Source organism: Leptonychotes weddellii, chromosome 4, assembly GCF_054177405.1.
Source record: "Leptonychotes weddellii isolate Sample4059 chromosome 4, ASM5417740v2, whole genome shotgun sequence".
Classification (NCBI taxonomy): Eukaryota; Metazoa; Chordata; class Mammalia; order Carnivora; family Phocidae; genus Leptonychotes; species Leptonychotes weddellii.
In genome coordinates, this window is record NC_138372.1 from 123358772 (window position 1) to 123377332 (window position 18561).

Genomic DNA, 18561 nt, shown 5'->3' on the forward strand with positions numbered 1-18561 from the left:
ACGATGGACTCTGAAAAACAAACAGGGTTCTAGAGGGGAGGGGGGTGGGAGGATGGGTTAGCCTGGTGGTGGGTATTGAGGAGGGCACATTCTGCATGGAGCACTGGGTGTTATGCACAAACAATGAATCATGGAACACTTCATCTAAAACTAATGATGTAATGTATGGGGATTAACATAAGAATTAAAAAAAAAAAGATGACCCAAGTGCCTCATGAGTTGAGCAAAATGATGGTTGCTACCCTAATGGTTGAGATGGCCAGTTAGAGAGTGCAGTGACTATATATATATATATATATATATATATATACACATATATTTCAGAAGACTTAAACTTTTTCAAAATTAACAACGTGTCTCCTGTGGAGTTGTATCTGAAACCCGGAAGAAGAAATTCAGGTTGACCTACACTTAATCGTGCCATGGGTTTCTTTGAATATTAGCCTGCTTTACTTATCTGCAGTAGCTGTCCTATGAGGCTTTTAAGAAACTCACTGGTGTCTTTTTCCTCTTATGCACACACCCCCACCTCTACACACTAACCCACCTATACACATACAAACACACACATACACTGCAGTTCTGACTTCGTTAAAGACGTGAAGGAAAATTGTGGACTTGACATTTTTTTTTTCTTTTCCCAACTGTAGGAGTGGGCTTTGCCACCAGGAAAATGGCTGGCATGGCCAAACCCAACATGACCATCAGTGTGAATGGGGATATGATCACCATTAAATCAGAAAGCACCTTTAAAAATACTGAGATTTCCTTCAAACTGGGCCAGGAATTTGATGAAGTTACTGCAGATGACAGAAAAGCCAAGGTGAGGAAGAAGGAATTGGAGCAGAATAAAAGCATGGTTTCTAAAAGACTGCTGCCTAGAAGAAGCCGTTTTGTATAAAAGGAGGGGAACTAGTCTATCACAGGTCAAAGATCCCTGATTCCCTAGGTTTAAACCATGTTGCCTTTGATATTTAGTTAGTGAATCTTCTCCTTTCTATAAAGTTGTCTTTCTCCTTTCTATAAAGTTGTCTTTATTCTTTTAAAAAAAAGTGATTAACACAATTTATTTGTCATACAACATATAGATTATCTGAAGTGAATTAAAATAACATAACAATGTAAGAGAATGTTTAGGAAAGAGTTGACGCAAAAAAAGGAGAAAAATCACCTATAAGACTGTCATCTCAACGTAAATCTGTTACCTATATTTTTTACGGTATTATTTCAAGTGTGTGTTTTTGTATCATTTTATGATCATAATGTATTCTTTGTATGCTATTATTTTTGACTTATTTTGGTTGTAATATATACTTACAATTTCGAGGGACTAAGGACCTCAAAATATTCCTTCATTCAAAGGTGATGTGTTTTTTATTTTATTTTCCTCTGCCGTATACCAATGGTAATCATTTCTTACTATGCTCCCAGAGCATCATAACCTTAGATGGAGGAGTCCTGGTACAGGTGCAGAAGTGGGAAGGAAAATCAACCACCATAAAGAGAAAACGAGTGGATGACAAACTGGTGGTGGTGAGTCTCTTCTAGGTGCTTAATTCTAGATTCTACTGCTAGGTCATCTTATAGGCACTATTCTACCTAAAGAAACAGTCATGCTGGCTTACGTAGCACGAACAGGGTGATCCCATTGGGATTATGGTTTCACTCTGGCAATTGCCCTTCATGCTTTTAAGTTCAGTCAAGACGTGCCGTCCCCCAAGAAGCATTCCGTGACTGCTCTCAGCACACACCATGTTGTGTGATGCATTTCCGGTTATATTTCTCACTCACCTTATACACTGTAAAGTTCCTTGAGGGGAAGACTTGTGTTTTCTCGGTCTTCATATCTCCCTCACTTACTACAATAGCAGGTGTATATAGGATCTCAGAACGAATATTTTCCCAAATAACTACTGTTTCCTTCCCAACATTAGAGAAAATAAATAACTCATGGTTTAGTCCCGTGATTGATCAAGAAATTTCTTTGTGTGTCTAGGAATGTGTCATGAAAGGCGTCACTTCTACCAGAATTTATGAGAGAGCGTAAGTCAAGGGACATGGAGCTGAAGTTTGCATCGAACTTCTGCTGGATATATTGTCCAAACATGTATTGTTATTTCCTACTAATTAGCAAGCAACTAATTTTCCCCGAACTGATTTTATTCAATGTGGATGTGTTCGTTAAATAAAACTTTCTAGATTTAGAAGGTGATGTAACGATTCATTTATTGTGCTGGATCATTTCTTACTCTTAATTCAGTGAAGGAAATAGTAAAATTGTATTTTTGCTTTGTTTCTCATGTAAGTAATATGATTTTTCATGGTAATCCAAGGTAAAAAATAAATATTCATGAATTTTCCATTGTCTTAGGTAGGAGATGATAAATTTGTTATCCCTGAATATGTGCTCCTTATGCAGCATGTTTACAGTCAAGTAACTATCTCTCAAGGACCTAAAGTAGTTTTTCTACTAGTGGAACTTTTTTATTCAAATAAAATCTCCATGGAATCCCAAATTAAAAAAAAAAAAAAAAACAGACAAAAATGATAATGAGGCTTCCCAAACAGAGGCGTGCGCATGTGCGGGTGTGTGTTAGAGAGAGAGGTTTCTTCTGCGTTTTGTGGAAACTTTGAAGCTACTCTAGAAATTACTGCAGTTCCACACACACAGATTAAAATTTCCAAACTGCATACTTATATTTTAGTGAGCCAAAGTCTGTTAGTGTGCTGCAGTTGCTAGAATTCTGTTTGTGATGCTTACTTTAAGAATAAGTCCATTATTTTCTGATAATTATTTTATGCAGAACACCAAGATATGAAGAGGCCAGAAGAGGTGAAGTAAGTTCCTGAGCATAAGAATTTACTTTCTTTCTGAAGACAGAGAGTCAGACTCTCACTTTGGGTTCACTGGAGGATTGAAGAACTCTAAAAGAGAAGACTTGTAGGGATTAATTAGGACAATTCTGGATACACCAATATTTATTATGCACTTACTTTGGTCCCAGTCACTTTGCATGCTTTCGTTCATTTACCATCAAAATAATCCTATAAGGAGATTTTAGTATTCCTGTTCACAGATGAGGAAACTGAGGTTTAGAGTGTAAATGTATAAAGCTAAATAGGGAATAGACATAGAATCTGAAATTCAAGACAGCAACTCTGGCTGGGATATAGATCTAGGAGCCATCAGTATCCCAGCAGTAACTTAATTCATCAATGATGATAAGATCATCCAAGGATAAGGGAGACTTAGAAAAAAGAAAGACTTGAAGGCAATCAAGTGGATGTCCCAGCCACCTCAACTCAACATGTTCTACACTAAACATACTATTGCTGCCCCCTTCCACCCACTCCCTAAAACTTGTTCATCATCCTATTTTCCAAAGCTCAGTGAATATCAGGATGTTTTTTCTAATTTCCCATTCCATAAATCTTAAAATCATCATTGAATATGTCTTCTTCCTCACTCCACAGCATCTATTTTATTTTTTAAAAATCATGTTGATTCTATTAATTTAAAATTTCTTTAATGTTTGCTTTTCTCATTCCCATCGCCAATACCACCAAACATTTTTTTTTTAATTACTTCAGGGCTCTCCTAATAGATCTCCCTCTTCTACTCTCAGTTCTCCCTTCTCTTTTCCAAGCGCTGTGGACTTCATAAATGATATTTACACCATAAAAATCTGACCTGGACACTCACTGATTAAAACCTTTAAGTGGCGCCCATTGCATCCAGAGAAGGTCCAATCTCCATAGCATGGCATGCATATTTGTCTTATGCTTGCCTTTTCTCATCTGTCTAGTTTTATTGTTGCTCTTGTTGTCTTTACACTTCTGGCTTCAATCATACCAAACAATTTTCATACTGTCTTGCCTCTAGTTGTGTGTGTGTGTGTGTGTGTGTTCTTCTTTCTGTCTAGAATTCTCCCTTCCCTAATCTTGAAATTTCCTCATCCCTTACTGGTTCTTCTACAAAGTTGCATTAGGCACCACTTCTAATTATGTGTATTTGTGGATCTAGTTATTTTTGAAAATTTACTCTTCAAGTTTAATTCTTATTTTTCAGATGGTATGGAAGCATAGAGTAAGAAGATCCAGTCCAATGTAAATTAGCTAGATAAGTTGATTTTTTCTTTCTATATTTTCATAAAACTAAGGCCATAGATACAATAGATATCTTTGAGTATCAGTTCTCAAATTTATCCTGCCTGGGACTTCTTTGAGGCTCACAGAATTTTCCATTGTCTGACATTGCTTCTACCAACATATATACAGAAACATAAAGAAGATTCTACTCTTAAAGGAAGAGAGATAAGATCAAGAAGATACTTCTCAGAAAAACAGATGTGTGGATATAGAGTCAATCTATATCTTGAAGTAGATATGAAAGGTTCAAAAAGCTATTCACTTAGTCTTTGGAAACTGTGAGAATTAGATGACATGATAGGCCAGCATATCCTTTCTTTTCTCCAATTCCCACATTACCTTGGAAAATTGTCCTGATATTTCCTTCCTACAATTTCTGGCTTAGAAATACTTCTTCCAAAGTCCAAAGCACTACTGACTTAAATTTTTCTTTGAAAATTACGTATCAGTTTTGAACAGGTGACCTAGCCTGTTTAGAATAGTAATTTTCACCCAAGTCATTATTGTGACTTGAACCATTATGTGGTATGTCAAAATAAGTTACTATCCATAATAAAGTACAAAAATTTATGAATTACTTTACTTTTAAAAATAAATTACTTAAATTCAATATTATCCTGTAAAATATTGTTTTTCACAAACTTGTTCTTTTATTTGCTTTCTTGAGTGGGAGAGAGAGGTTATCACTTGTACATGAGAATTACTCAAGGGTGTGTGAGGCACTTGTGAAAGTTATCTCTCAGGTGCATTGCTGCTGAAGGAAAAAATAGATTGTGAAGCCTTGAATTGGGACATGTAAGCCTCCAAGATGGTTGTCAGGTAGTGATGTTTTTTATCTTTAGGGTCTAGCTTTTAAGCAATGTGTTTATAGCACTCCTAGCCAGACTCTATGGGTAGAGGAAATGGTTTATAGCACTCCTAGCCAGACTCTATGGGTAGAGGAAATGGGTAGAGGAGTAGACAGAGCACCTGGATAGCTTATCAGTGACCATCTCTCTAGTTAGTTAGATGTGAAAAACACAATATTGACCTTACATCCAATTATTAATCTATCCATTTGTTCATATACCAGCCCTATCCCAATGCAGAATACATTAAAAGGGTTTACATGGAGTCAAACAGAGAAAAATGGCAGGCAGCAGGGAAAAAAAATCAGTTACTGAGAGCATCTCAAAGGCAAGGATTGTGTCAGATTTGTAGCTGGGTCCCCAGACACTGGCACAGTGAACAGGAGAGTTGGAGCTTAATAAACGATTCTTGAATGAGTAAGTGAACTATCTTCTTTGTGCTAGGTGTGGTATGGAACACAGAAAGAATGACAACCCATATTCATATCCTCAATGTAGTAGAGAAATAGCATGAACACCATCACATTACCTTGGAAAATTGTCCTGATATTTCCTTCTCTTCCCTCTTCCCTTACCCCCCCTCCCCCCCAAATATAGGAAGGGTTAAAACTTTCCTCCCCATGACCACAGAAAAATGTATGTGTTCTTACTGTAACAAGATATTAATTACCACATTCCCATTTCTCATCTTTCCCGTTCACTAGGTTATCACTGCCTCTAGAGCAGGTCACTTACATGTATATCCAGAATCTAGTATAGTGCCTAAAGCATGGTAATCCCTCAATAAATTTTAATAGGAGTGAAGATGCAATATAGGGGAAGAAATGAATTATATGCTAAATTATGTGGTATAGTCAATGGACTGAAGGAAGTCAAAGGCAAGCAGGACCAACATGTGCTAGAGTATTCAGAAAAATTTGCAACATAGAAGATGTATTTGAGCTAGGCCATGAAAGATAACTCTAATTTATTGCTTATTAATTAGTTTTATGATAGAACAACTTGGCAAATGCCAAGCAGATTTTGTATGTTTTTCAAGTTAAGCTGGCATAAATTCAAATTAGAATTAGTTATAACATTTGAATGTTAAATGTAATTCCCATGGAAATAAAAAAAGAAAACTGCTATAGAAAATATACAAAAGGAAACAAGAAAGGAGTTTTAACGTTTCATTACAAAAATCAATTAAACAAAAATGAAAATAGTAATGCAGGACATGAGGGATAAAAAAAGCTACAAAGCACAAGGAAAACAAACAGCAAAATGAGAGAAGTAAATTCCTCCTTATCAGTAATTATTTAAATATAAATAGATTAAACACTCCAATCAAAAGACAGAGATTGGCGGAAAGAATAAAAAAACATAGTCCAACTTTTGCTATCTACAAGAGACTAACTTTAGATCCAAAGATCTGAAATTGAAAGCCAAAGGATAGAAAAGGATATTCCATGCAAATAGTAACCATAAGAGAGGAGAGGTGGCTATACTAATAACAAACAAAATAGACTTATTATATATTAATGAAAATTTCAATACATCAAGAATATATAATTATAAACATTTACCCAGAAATAGAACATCAAAATATATAAAGCAAAAAATGACAGAATTTTTATATCTCAATAACAAAAAACTTGCCAGAATTAAAGAGAGAAATAGATAGTTCTACAATAATACTTGGAGAATTCAAATCTCTCTCAATAAAGGATAGAACAACCAGGCAGAACACATGTAAGGAAATAGCAGACTTGAAAAACAAAATAAATCAACTAGATGTAACAGACATATATAGAAAACTCAACCTAACAACAACAGAATACAGATTCTTCTCAAGTGTACATGGAACATTCTCTGTGATATAAAGAATACAGATTAAGTTTCTATACATTTAAAAAGACAGAGATACAAAATACCTTCTTCGAACATAATGTGATGAACTAAGAAATCAATAATAGAAGGAAAACTGGAAAATCCACAAATTTGTGGAAATTAAACACCAACCAATGGATCAAAGAAAAAATAACAAGAGAAATTAGAAAATACTTAGAGATGAATGAAAACTGAAACACAACATATCAAAACTTACAGGACACAGTGGAAATAGTGCTAAGTGGGAAATTTATAGCTAAAATGCTTCTATTAAAAGAGAAAAAGAAAAAAAGAGAGAAGTTCTTGAATCCACAACCTAACTTTACAACTTAAGAAACTTGAAAAACAAGAAAAAACTGAACCCAAAGCCAGCAGAAAGAAATAATAAAAATCAGAGCAAAGATGAATGAAATTGGAAATAGAAAAATAAGAGAAAATCAACCAAACCAAAAATTTGGTTCTTCAAAAGATCAACAAAATGGACAAGGCTTTAGCTAGATGGACTAAGAAATAAAGACAGAAGACTCAAATTACTAAAATCAGAAATGAAACTAGGGACATTACTACTGATTCTACAGAAATAGAAACAATTAGAGAACACTATCGTATACCAACAAATAGGATAACCTAGATAAAATGAACAAATTCCTAGAAATACAAAACCTACTAAGACTAAACCATGAAGAAATAGCGAATCTGAATAGACCTGGAACAAGTAAGGAGACTGAATCAGTAACCAAATACCTGATAAAGAAAAGTTCCAGGGGTTAATGGTTTCACTGGTGAACTCTATCAAATTAAAGAAGAGCTAATGCCAATCCATCTCAAACTCTTCCAGAAAAAAAAAAAACTGAAGAAAAAAAAAGGAAGACTCTCCGATTCTTTTTATGAAGCCATATTATCCAGATGCCAAATCCAGACAAAGACAGTTGAAGAAAAAAAAATAGAGAGCAATATCCCATATAAATTTTGATGCAAAAGTGCTCCACAAAATGCTAGCAAACAGAATTCAGCAGCATTTTAAAAGGATCATACACCAAGACTAATTGGAATTTATTCTGGGAATGCAAGCATGGTTCAACATACAAAAATCAGTCAATGTAATATATTGCATTACCACAAGGAAAGGGGGGAAAACTATATGGTCATCTCAAGTGATGAAGAGAGGGCACTTGACAAAATTCAGTACTTTTTCATGTAAAAACCTTCAACAGACTAGGAATAGTGGGAAACTACCTTAACATAACAAAAACCAAATATGAAAACTCCACATTGAACATTCGACTCAATAGTGAAACCTAAAAGCTCTTCCTCTATAACCAGGAATGAGACAGAGATGTCAGCTTCTTCTATTTCTATTTAATATGTTACTGCAAGTATTAGTCAGAGTAATTAGGCAAGAAAAAAAAAAAGGTATCAAACCTGAAAAAGAAGAAGTAAAATTATTTCTGTTCACAGATGGTATGATCTTATATGAAGAAAACCCTAGAGATTCCACCCACCTGAAAAAAAACCTATTAGAGGGCGCCTGGGTGGCTCAGTTGGTTAAGCAACTGCCTTCGGCTCAGGTCATGATCCTGGAGTCCCTGGATCGAGTCCCGCATCGGGCTCCCTGCTCGGCAGGGAGTCTGCTTCTCCCTCTGACCCTTCCCCCTCTCATGTGCTCTCTCTCTCTCATTCTCTCTGTCCCAAATAAATAAATAAAATCTTTAAAAAAAAAAAAACCTATTAGAATAAAGGAATTCAGCAAAGCAGCAGGATACAAGATCAACACACAAAAAGCAGTTGTGTTTCTATACCCTAATGATGAACAACCTGAGAAGTAAATTAAGAAAACATTTCCATTTACAATAGCAGCAAAAAGAATAAAATATGTAGGAATTAACTTAATTAATTTAACTTAAAGGAATTAACTTTTGGTAAAAGATTTGTAAAATGAAAACTACAAAACATTTCTAAAAGAAATTTTTTAAAAGACATAACTAAATTGAAAGATATCCCATGTTTCATAGACTGGAAGACTTAATATTGTTAAGATGTCAATCCTACCCAGAGCTATCTATAGATCTAATGGAATCCCTATCAAAATCCCAGTGACATTTTTTGCAGAAAGAGAAAACCCATTCTAAAATTCATATGGAATCCACAGGGACCACCAAGAACCAAATTCCGAAGAAGAAGAACAAAACTGGATTCCTCACACTTCCTGATTTCAAAACTTACTACAAAGCTGCTATAATCAAAACAGTGTAGTACTTGCATAAAGACAGACATGTAGACCAGTGGAATAGAATAGAGCATCCAGAAATAAACCCTCACATACATGGTCAAATAATTTTCAATGAATGTACCCAATCAATGAGTAAAGGACAGTGTTCAACAAATGGTGCTGGAAAAATTGGATATCACATGCAAAAGAATGAAGTTGGACCCTTACTTACCATCATATGCAAAAATGAACTCAAATGGATCCATGACCTAAATATGAGACCTGAAACTATAAAATTCTTAGAGGAAAACATAGGGTAAAAGCTTCATGACACTGGATTTGGCAACGATTTCTTGAATATGAAACCTGTTGCACAGGCAACAAAAGACAAAATAGACAAATCAGACTTCATGAAAATTAAAAATCTGTGTGTATCTATGGGGTTGATATATACTACCGACAGAGTAAAAAGTCAACTCACAGCATGGGAGAAAATATTTGCAAATCATGTATCTGATAAGGAATTAATATACAGAATGTATAGAGAGCTCCTAAAACTCAATAACAAATAAAACAAACAACCTGATTCAAAAATGGGCAAAGGACTTGAGAAGACATTTTTCCAAAGAAGATACACAAATGTCCAATAAGTACATGAAAAGATGTTCAACACTACCAATCAGTAGTGGTTATGTGAATAAAAATTACAATGACATACCATGTCTCATCCATTACAATGGCTACTATTAAAAAAACAAACCAGGGGTGCCTGGGTGACTCAGTCAGTTGGGCAGGCAACCCCTTTCAGCTCAGCTCAGGTCATGATCTTGGGTCCTGGGATCGAGACCTGTGTTCAGCTCCTTGCTCAGTGGGGAGTCTGCTTGAGGATTCTCTCTCTCCTCCTCCCTCTGCCCCTCCACCCACTCGCTCTCTCTAAAATAAATAAATAAATCTTAAAAAAACCACAACGTGTTGGTGAAGATGTTGAGAAATTGGAACCCTTGTGCATCATGGATGGGAGTGTACATTGATACACCTGCTGTAGAAAACAGTATGGCAGTTCCTCAAAAAATTAAAAATGTAAATATGTGATCCAGCAATTCTGCTTCTGAGTATGTACCCCCAAAATTGAAAGCAGGGTCTCAAAGAGATATTTGTGTACCCATATTCATAGCAACATTATTCACAATAATTAAATGTAGAAGGATTCAAAGTCCATTGACAGATGGATAAGCAAGATGTGGTATTTACATACAGTAGAATATTATTAAATATTAAAAAGGAAGGAAATTCTGACACATGGTACAACACAGATGAAACTTACGGAATTTATGCTGAGTGAAATATGCCAGTCACAAAAACACAAATACTGTATGATTCCACTTATGTGAGGTACTTAGAGCAGTTAAAATCGTAGAGACCGCATTCAGAAGAATAGTGGTTGCCAGGGGCTGGGAGAAGGGGACAATCGGGTTATTGTTTAGTAGGTATAGAGTTTCAGTTTTGTAAGAGGAAAAGAGTTCTGGAAATGATGGTGATGATGGTTGTGCAACAATATGAATGTATTTAATGTCACTGAACTGCACATTTAAGAATGGTCCAGGTAATACTATGCTACGTGTATTTTACCACAACAAAAAATTGGCAAATAGGGGCGCCTGGGTGGCTCAGTTGTTAAGTGTCTGCTTTTGGCTCAGGTCATGATCTTGGGGTCCTGGGATCGAGCCCCACATCGGGCTCCTTGCTCGGCGGGAAGCCTGCTTCTCCCTCTCCCGCTCCCCCTGCTTGTGTTCCCTCTCTCGCTGTGTCTCTCTCTGTCAAATAAATAAAATCTTTAAAAAAAAATTGGAAAATAAATCTAGTGTGGCTCCAGCTAAAATAGTATATGTACAGCAATACATTACCAGACATACTTCTGAATACTTCTGTAGCTGCCAGTATATTTTTATTTTTTACCACTATTCCTCACCAGTGGAGAATGTGGCATCCAGAATCAAGCCTTTTTAAAAACTACTTAATATCTAAAATGTCACAAGAAAAGAGTTAATATAGAAGATGAGATACTGGAGAAACATATAAAAGGGAGATAATGGAGAAATAAGCATTGTAACTGTCATGAAAACAAGATGTGTGACCGTTCTATAACAAATTACTGTATTCTAGTTCCTTCGCTAGGATTAGCAATTAAGAACATTCTCACTTGACTTGAAAAGAATGCCACCATTTTTTTAAAGAGAATTGAATAAACCTACCTGTTGTTACAGGAGGGTTGTCTTAAAAATGAAAATAAGTCCTGCTTAACCGAAGTAAAAAAAAAAAAAAAAAAGAACATTCTCACTTGAAAAATTTTTACTTGAGGGAATGGTGTTTTTTCATTTTGTTTTGTTTTGTTTTGTTTTGTTTTGATAATCAAATAAGAAAAGCTAAAGGCTAGTGGTGCAAGCAGCAGAACTAGCAGAACATTTTCTTAGTCGAGAAGAGAGACTCATATGGTAATAATGAGACACGGAGCAAAGACAAAGGGCATCTGAGAATCCCTCTACCATCTGATGACGGTAATGAAAGACCCATTACACGAGCAGATTGGGAGAGAACAATGTATTACAAGCTTGCCTATAGTCACTGTTAGGGAGATTAAGATCAGTAATGAGGGGAACTGTCAATTAAAATGAAATAAACACTGCTTATTCCTTTTGTCATTCATTCGTCAAACATTCATTGACCACCTACGGTATACCAGGCACTGTCTTAGGGATATGGAGGTGAGTAAGAAATATTTTCTTTGCTTGATGCACTTGTAAAATAATTCAGGGGACAGCTGGAAGATAACTAGTTGCAATACTATGAGAAATGTTCTCTAATACACTTCTGTTAGAGTATAGTTGTATTACATACTAGGGATCGATTAGCTCTGAAGAAGTTTCAGAGAAGGAAATGTTTGAGTCAGACCTGGAAAGGTGGGGGTTGCTATGCGTGAGGCCAATATCATAGGATACATGGAATTGGTTGCTTTGAGAGTCCAAATTAATCATTTAGGTAAAGCTATTTACTAAGGCATATCAATTACAAAGGCTTAAGCTGCAAGTAACAAAAACTCAGACACACCGTTGTTTAAATAATAATGAAATTTATTAATTCACATATTCAAAATTCCAGAAATAAAATGGTCTTAGTTCCTCCCCACTTTCCCCTCTGCCATCCTCAGTTTTGGCTTCATCTTTGAATTGGTAACACAGTGGATGCAGGAGTCCTAAATATCATACAAAAAAGCAAAATGTGCAGAGGAGAAGAGAAACGGTCCCTCTGGCTCTTTCTTTTAGGGGTAAGGGAATTTTATGGAGGCCAGAATTTTTACTTTCCCTTTTGTCTCATGGGACAACTGAGTTCTCTAAATGGATCACAGGGTTGATTTCGGAATCAATCAATGGAAGGGAAATTGGAACAAGGATGATTATACTAATGTACCTTAGCCCCCTGGCAGACGTATATAGCCATGGTGGTGTGCTAGCCTTTCAAACAGATAATGTAAATACACATCTAGAACCAGTAAAGCAAGATCTGATCATTTGTTCTTTATTTGAACATCACCTCTGAGTATACTTTCAACTGTTAAGGCACTTATTTTGGGGAGAAGTCTCAGTTTCCTGAAACTGATTCTAGAGTTTTTGCTTCCCCTGTTTTGCCCTCCAAATATTTTAGTAACTATTCCATCTATAAAGATACTGCATTGTAAATTTCTTCTTTACATGTTGTCATCAAAAGAAATTCTTTATTCCACTTAAGTTATAACATTATGGTGCCAAAACATCAACCTTTTTAAAAATTTGTTTTTTCCACAAACAGATGATTTAAATATTTCTTTGAATGGAAGAAATATTTGACACAGGCAGAATACAGTATGAATATTCTTCTTCTGGTGCCTAATTTTCCAGCCTTCTTCAAAACAACTGGAATTCAAAGCTGAGATATAAATCTAGAGCCTCTGAACCTAATCCTTTTCAGTAAAGGCAAAATTGCAAAGCCTGTATTACGTGGGTTACAGAAGATGATTTCAGAAGTCATTGTACAGAGATTTAAATTCTACTGCCTTTGTCTTTTAGAAGGCAGATACCAAGATGCTGTTTTTCTCTCTAAAACTTCCCCTCACAATTTCAAGCCGTAATCTTTGATTTTTTTTTTCAAGTAGTATCTTAACAATCAAGATCACCTTGTAAGCCTAAAAGATGAATTTTCTAAGCATTAGCTCCACCTCCTTTTTAGGGCTTAAGTCACAAAACACCTTTCAATGGTAATTGTCACCTTTCCTCCCAATGGGCAATTACTCTTGATGAACAACAATGATAATATTAATAATACTCTACATCTCACTCCAAGCAAATGAAGACATTTCAGTTACATTAACTAGTATCAGTTCATCAATCCTGCAAGGAGGGGAGGGGAGGGGAGGGGAGGATATTATTTTAATGAAGAGTGTGCTCTGGTACCATGACGTGTCCAAACAAAAAACAGCTGAGATGGACCAAGCGAGGATGTGCTTCTGTTACCAGGTGGGAAAACAACCTTAGGTGTTTATTGGACATTTGTTGGGATATTCCTTCAGAGTTGACTCAGCACTCAAATTTCAAAGGGCTGATATATTGAAAATTGTCTCCATTCCACAAATAATATTTATCAGGTGACTTGCGGGTGTAAATCTCTTTCCTAGAAGCTATAATCATTGACTTAAATTCAACTTTACATGTTGATTTTCTGTTTCTCAATTTGGAGGTAAATAAAATGAGTCATGCTGGTAACTAGAATCTTTGGTCTTGCTGCTGCCCATTGGTCATTTCAGAAAAGTCACATGATGAAGATGCCTTTTAAATTAAGATTCTGGTAGCACTGCATTCCCTAAGTTTCTTAGGCTTTTGGTTGTGAGTGCCTCTTCTCAGCAAGCTTTCCATCATGATTGAGCCCTTCTTGGGAACCTGGAAGCTGATCTCCAGTGAAAACTTTGAGGAATACATGAAACAACTGGGTAAGAAATACCCTTGCGAGATTTGGAAAATGGCAACACATTTTGTGATGTGGTTAGGTTTGCATTTTACAATGAATTTTCCTACAATTCTCTCTTTTGTGATCTTAGGAAATAGTCATATAAGATGAACAAAGTTTATGTATCTGCTTTTAATTTTTTTTGTTACTAGTAATAATTGTCTCTTTTTGGAATACGAGGCTCACAGATACTTCCTTCTAGTCATTATCTGTGTATTTAAGTCCATTTATCCTTTTTGAAAATGCTTCTTCATCCTAAGCCCTGGATAGAGTTTATCTCTAGCTTCATCAATTCAACTAATAGCATTTCCTAGCTTCAAATTTACAGATAATAATCATATCTATAATTAAATTTTTCTGCTAAATTTGTTTCAAGGTTTGCTTTTAGTTGTGACTTCAAAAGAACAATAGCAACAAATGAAATTTGGTTAACATTTAGAGTCTTCATACATATGGGAGATTATTTTAAAAATATTTTGAAAAATTTTGAATTTTTTATCGGAGAAATGGAACATTTTTACTCATCGACTCTCACCAACAATTGATTGTTGTTCATCAAGAGACAATATTTCTCAGAAGTATCAACCCTATTCATCCTTTAGCTCTATCCTCAAGTTGAATAAACATTAATTATAATGGCTCAGACTTATAACAACTAAACTATTCTCACTAATGCTAGGAGAATGGAAATTATTTAATATTTGATTAAGTAATTTTTAGTATTTAATTAAGAGAAGTCCCTTGCAATAATAAACTGTATATAAAGCCAAGAATGTCCTTCTTTAAATTTGGCGGAAATGATCAAGGCGTAATAAGTCACTGTGTTCATAATGTAACATTTGTCCCTTTTTCACACTCAGTATTCACTTTCTCCAGGAGCTGTAAGAAACTTGTTTCCCTGTTTCTTCATGGATTCATAGACTCACGTGTTTTGAGTTTAAATTTGGGGGCATTAAGAAACTTTGGGCTTATGGCAAGAGTAGCACTTGGTTTGACTGGGAGCTGGGCTTAGGCGGAGAAGAACAGCTGCGTGCCTACTGAGTGCCACCGCCATGCTAAGTCCTTTCCCTGCACCTCCTGGCATACCTAGGAGGCAAGTCCTACAGTCATCCGTGTTCCGCTGCTGAGAAAGCTGAAGGTTAGAGAAAGGAATGACATGCTGAGCTCACAGGTGACAAAGCCCGCGTTGTAACCACCCCACTCTTCTCTCTTCTGTGATCTGCAGCTAACACTGCCTCTCTGCAGTCAGGTGTGTCTTGTCAGTTCCACAATCTAAATGTGAAATCGAGTTCGATATTGATAATGAGAGAGAAGACTCAGTTCTTCCGCCTACCTATTACAGGAATCAAGTTTGACAGGGGACAACCCCCAACCACAGGGCCAGGCTCTAAGCCAAATTCTCTAGGTTGCCTACTTCTTTACTTGGCCAGATCTGAATGTAATCTGCAAATAAGAGAGGAGCTTGGACTTTATTATTTTTTTGAAGGATTTTATTTATTTATTTATTTATTTATTTGAGAGAGAGCAGGGCGGGGGGCAGAGGGAGAGGGAGAGAATCCCAAGCAGACACCCTGAGCAGGGATCCTGACGCAGGGCTCAATCCCACGACCCAGAGATCATGACCTGAGCTGAAATCAGGAGTCAGACGCTTAACCGGCTGAGCCACCCAGGCGCCCTGGAGCTTGGACTTTATAAGTCATGATCTTTTAGAGTAGTTTAGATACTCCGAAAATTGTATTTCTTAGTTTGTTTTTTTTAAATGTGCTAAAATTCTTAGACTTTTAGAAAACCTGTGTTTAAATCTCAGCTCTGCTACTTACCAGACACATCACCTAGAATAAGCCTCTCTACGTCTCTAGGACACTGTGTACTCATCTCTAAAATGAGGATAATTACAACCTCCACACTGCTGTTATAACACCCCATGAGGTAAAGCGTGAGTTCTGATCCCCTGAAAGGCACCATACACATACACATTTTAGATGAAGCATGAGCCTGGAAGATTTTAGAGGAGGCACAATAGCCTCAAAAGTGAATTTAGCTTTTCAAAATGTCAAGTGTAATTACTAGATATACCTTCTGAATGGGCTTGTTTGGCTCAACCCCACTATCACAGTGAGCACTGAAGAAATTATGGTACATTACCCAAAACCTGAATGGAGGAAGTATGTATTCTCGTTAAATTGCTTTCCAAAATGGTTGTTAGCACTTCCTAAATGTCTTATGAAGGCATGTTGCCTTACAGGGATGAGCACAGCAGCCCGGAACCTGGCAGGGTTAGCAAAGCCAAGAATCAGTATAAGTGCCAATGGGGATGAAGTGAACATCAAGACAGAAAGTTCCTTCAAGAACACGGAGATCTCCTTCAAACTGGGGGAAGAATTTGATGAAACCACAGCAGACAACCGGAAAGTAAAGGTAAGAACTAAGTCTTCCTGGTGGAAGAATCCAGAAAAAAACTAGATAACCCAGAAAAAAAACTAGAAGGTGGTTGAGCATGGTTCATTCATATCTAATTTGATTAAGTACCAAGTCAGTTTGGGCTTGTTTTGTTGATTACTGCCGAACATCTCTAAAGCCAATCCCTTCGCACATTATTCTGATGGTTAACAGGCCCAAAAAATTTGACATGTTTTCACTTTTTTATGATCTCTCTTTCTCACTGTATAAAAGAGCACTAGAAGAGAACAATTATTCACAGTTTAGGTATTGTTCATCTGGGGAAGGAGAGCATTAATTGAATAATCTCTTGAGACTTCTCTAATTTGATATTAACTTATGACAAGAACTGAGGGGGGAATTTGGGGGAAAAGAATGTCAAAACAGAAATGAAAAAGTAGATGTCTAGTTTTTGGTAGGTTAGAGTGTAGTGAATTGCTATTTCTAACTGATTCCTTTATGCATTTATAGAGCATCATAACATTAAACAGTGGTGCAATGATTCATGTCCAAAAATGGCTTGGCAAAGAGACAACAATCAAAAGACAAATTGTAGATGGAAAAATGGTAGTGGTGAGTTTTCGATGAATTGAATTTTTTAGATACTCCTCTTTGATGCATGCCTTTCAAGTTACTCAGTTGCTGTGCATCCTGAATTGAGAGTCTGGGGAAGGAGGGAGAGAGCAAGTTTAAACTGTCGTCTGCCAACTCTAATAGATCCCTTTTTGCTTTTAGGAATATATCATGAATAAAACTGTCAGTACTCGAATTTATGAAAAGGTATGAAGGAAGTGTCTACATCAGTGGAAACTTGTTCACTAACAGGAAGCTGGGACTTGAAGAAGATATGCCTCAGGGCCGGTGATTTAAATAATTGTTCAACATAAATTTGCTCAATAAAACCAAAAAATTAAGTGCAGTTTTGGAGCTGTGTAATAGTGAGGGTTGGGGAGAAGCGGATTAACTGGTGAGGTAAGAAGCTACTTGCTTGTGGTATGAGTATAAGAGCTCCGAAGTCCCCTTAAGCCTCTGTCCACCTGACTTCCATAGTCCTTGAGTTCCCTCCAGTGGACCTATTCCATTTAGGTTAAGACATTCTGTCAAAGAGTGCTCTGTGGAAATTCCTGTGACCTCACAGAGGGTATAATACACTGGAGATACAATCACTGGAAACTACTTTGGGCAGCACAGATGCTGAAAACCAACATTGCTGACTTTTGCTTTTTGCAGAAGGCAGCTCTGCTTAAAGTCATTGGGATAGATGAAACACAAAATAGAGCCTGAACCTCATACACTGTGGTTGAATTATTATGGAAGAACATTTAAAATAATTATCGTCTTACTTATCTATAAGCCCATTTAAAATAATCAGGCTAGGGCATCTGTCACCACTACTTACAGTTTAGTCTTTGCAGAATGACCTTATGTTAAATGCCAGTCTTGAATTTCTAAATGCCTCGTTGGAATATAATTGTTAGAGCTACACAAAGTCCCTTAATAATTTCATTAAGGACTGTTGCTAGGAAGTACTCTCAGAGCTTAGAGCAGAAGAGAGTAATATAGGTAAAATTAAAGTGTAAAGTCTGAAAACCTGAGGGGAGGGAAAAAGGAAAGACAAAGAACTATGTAAATATCATGTTGTACTTTAAAAATAGATAGTAGTTGGTCAAAAATAAGTCCTAAGAGTTATGTTTAATATGTGCTTAAGTAGAATGTCCATGTAATTTGTTACCTAAAGTGGAAAGGGGGGATGCCTGGGTGGCTCAGTCAAGCGTCTGCCTTCGGCTCGCTCAGGTCATGCCAGAGTCCTGGGATTGAGTCCCGCATCGGGCTCCTTGCTTGGCAGGAAGACTGCTTCTCCCTCTCCCTCTGCCTGCCGCTTCCCCTGCTTATGTTCTCTCTCTCTCTCTGACAAATAAATAAATAAAATCTTAAAAAAATATATAGTGGAAAGGGGCTGTTATCAGTAATTACATTTGGACAACAGGCATAAATGGGAACTGCCCTAGGCAA

General features: G+C 36.5%; 2 protein-coding genes across 3 annotated transcripts in view; both read left to right on the plus strand.

The window, feature by feature from the left end:
* LOC102743860 (fatty acid-binding protein, adipocyte) overlaps nucleotides 1–2207 on the plus strand; it is a 4984-nt gene extending 2777 nt beyond the window's left edge. Inside the window, exons 2-4 of the mRNA XM_006727137.3 lie at nucleotides 651–823; nucleotides 1432–1533; nucleotides 1997–2207. Of these exons, the coding sequence (XP_006727200.1) occupies nucleotides 651–823; nucleotides 1432–1533; nucleotides 1997–2047 (326 nt within the window). The 3' untranslated portion in view covers nucleotides 2048–2207. The remainder of the gene's footprint in view (nucleotides 1–650; nucleotides 824–1431; nucleotides 1534–1996) is intronic.
* Nucleotides 2208–12537: 10330 nt separating this feature from the next.
* On the plus strand, nucleotides 12538–18207 carry LOC102744163 (fatty acid-binding protein 9). 2 transcript variants are annotated; one of them, XM_006727138.3, is made up of 4 exons: nucleotides 12538–14092; nucleotides 16355–16527; nucleotides 17020–17121; nucleotides 17284–18207. In XM_006727138.3, the coding sequence occupies exons 1-4, from the start codon at nucleotides 14020–14022 to the stop codon at nucleotides 17332–17334; spliced, it is 399 nt and encodes a 132-aa protein (XP_006727201.1). In that variant the 5' UTR covers nucleotides 12538–14019; the 3' UTR covers nucleotides 17335–18207. The 2 variants fall into 2 exon arrangements, with proteins under 2 accessions (XP_006727201.1, XP_081672312.1); XM_081816186.1 differs by lacking the exon at nucleotides 12538–14092 and adding an exon at nucleotides 14118–15358.
* Nucleotides 18208–18561: the final 354 nt, after the last annotated feature.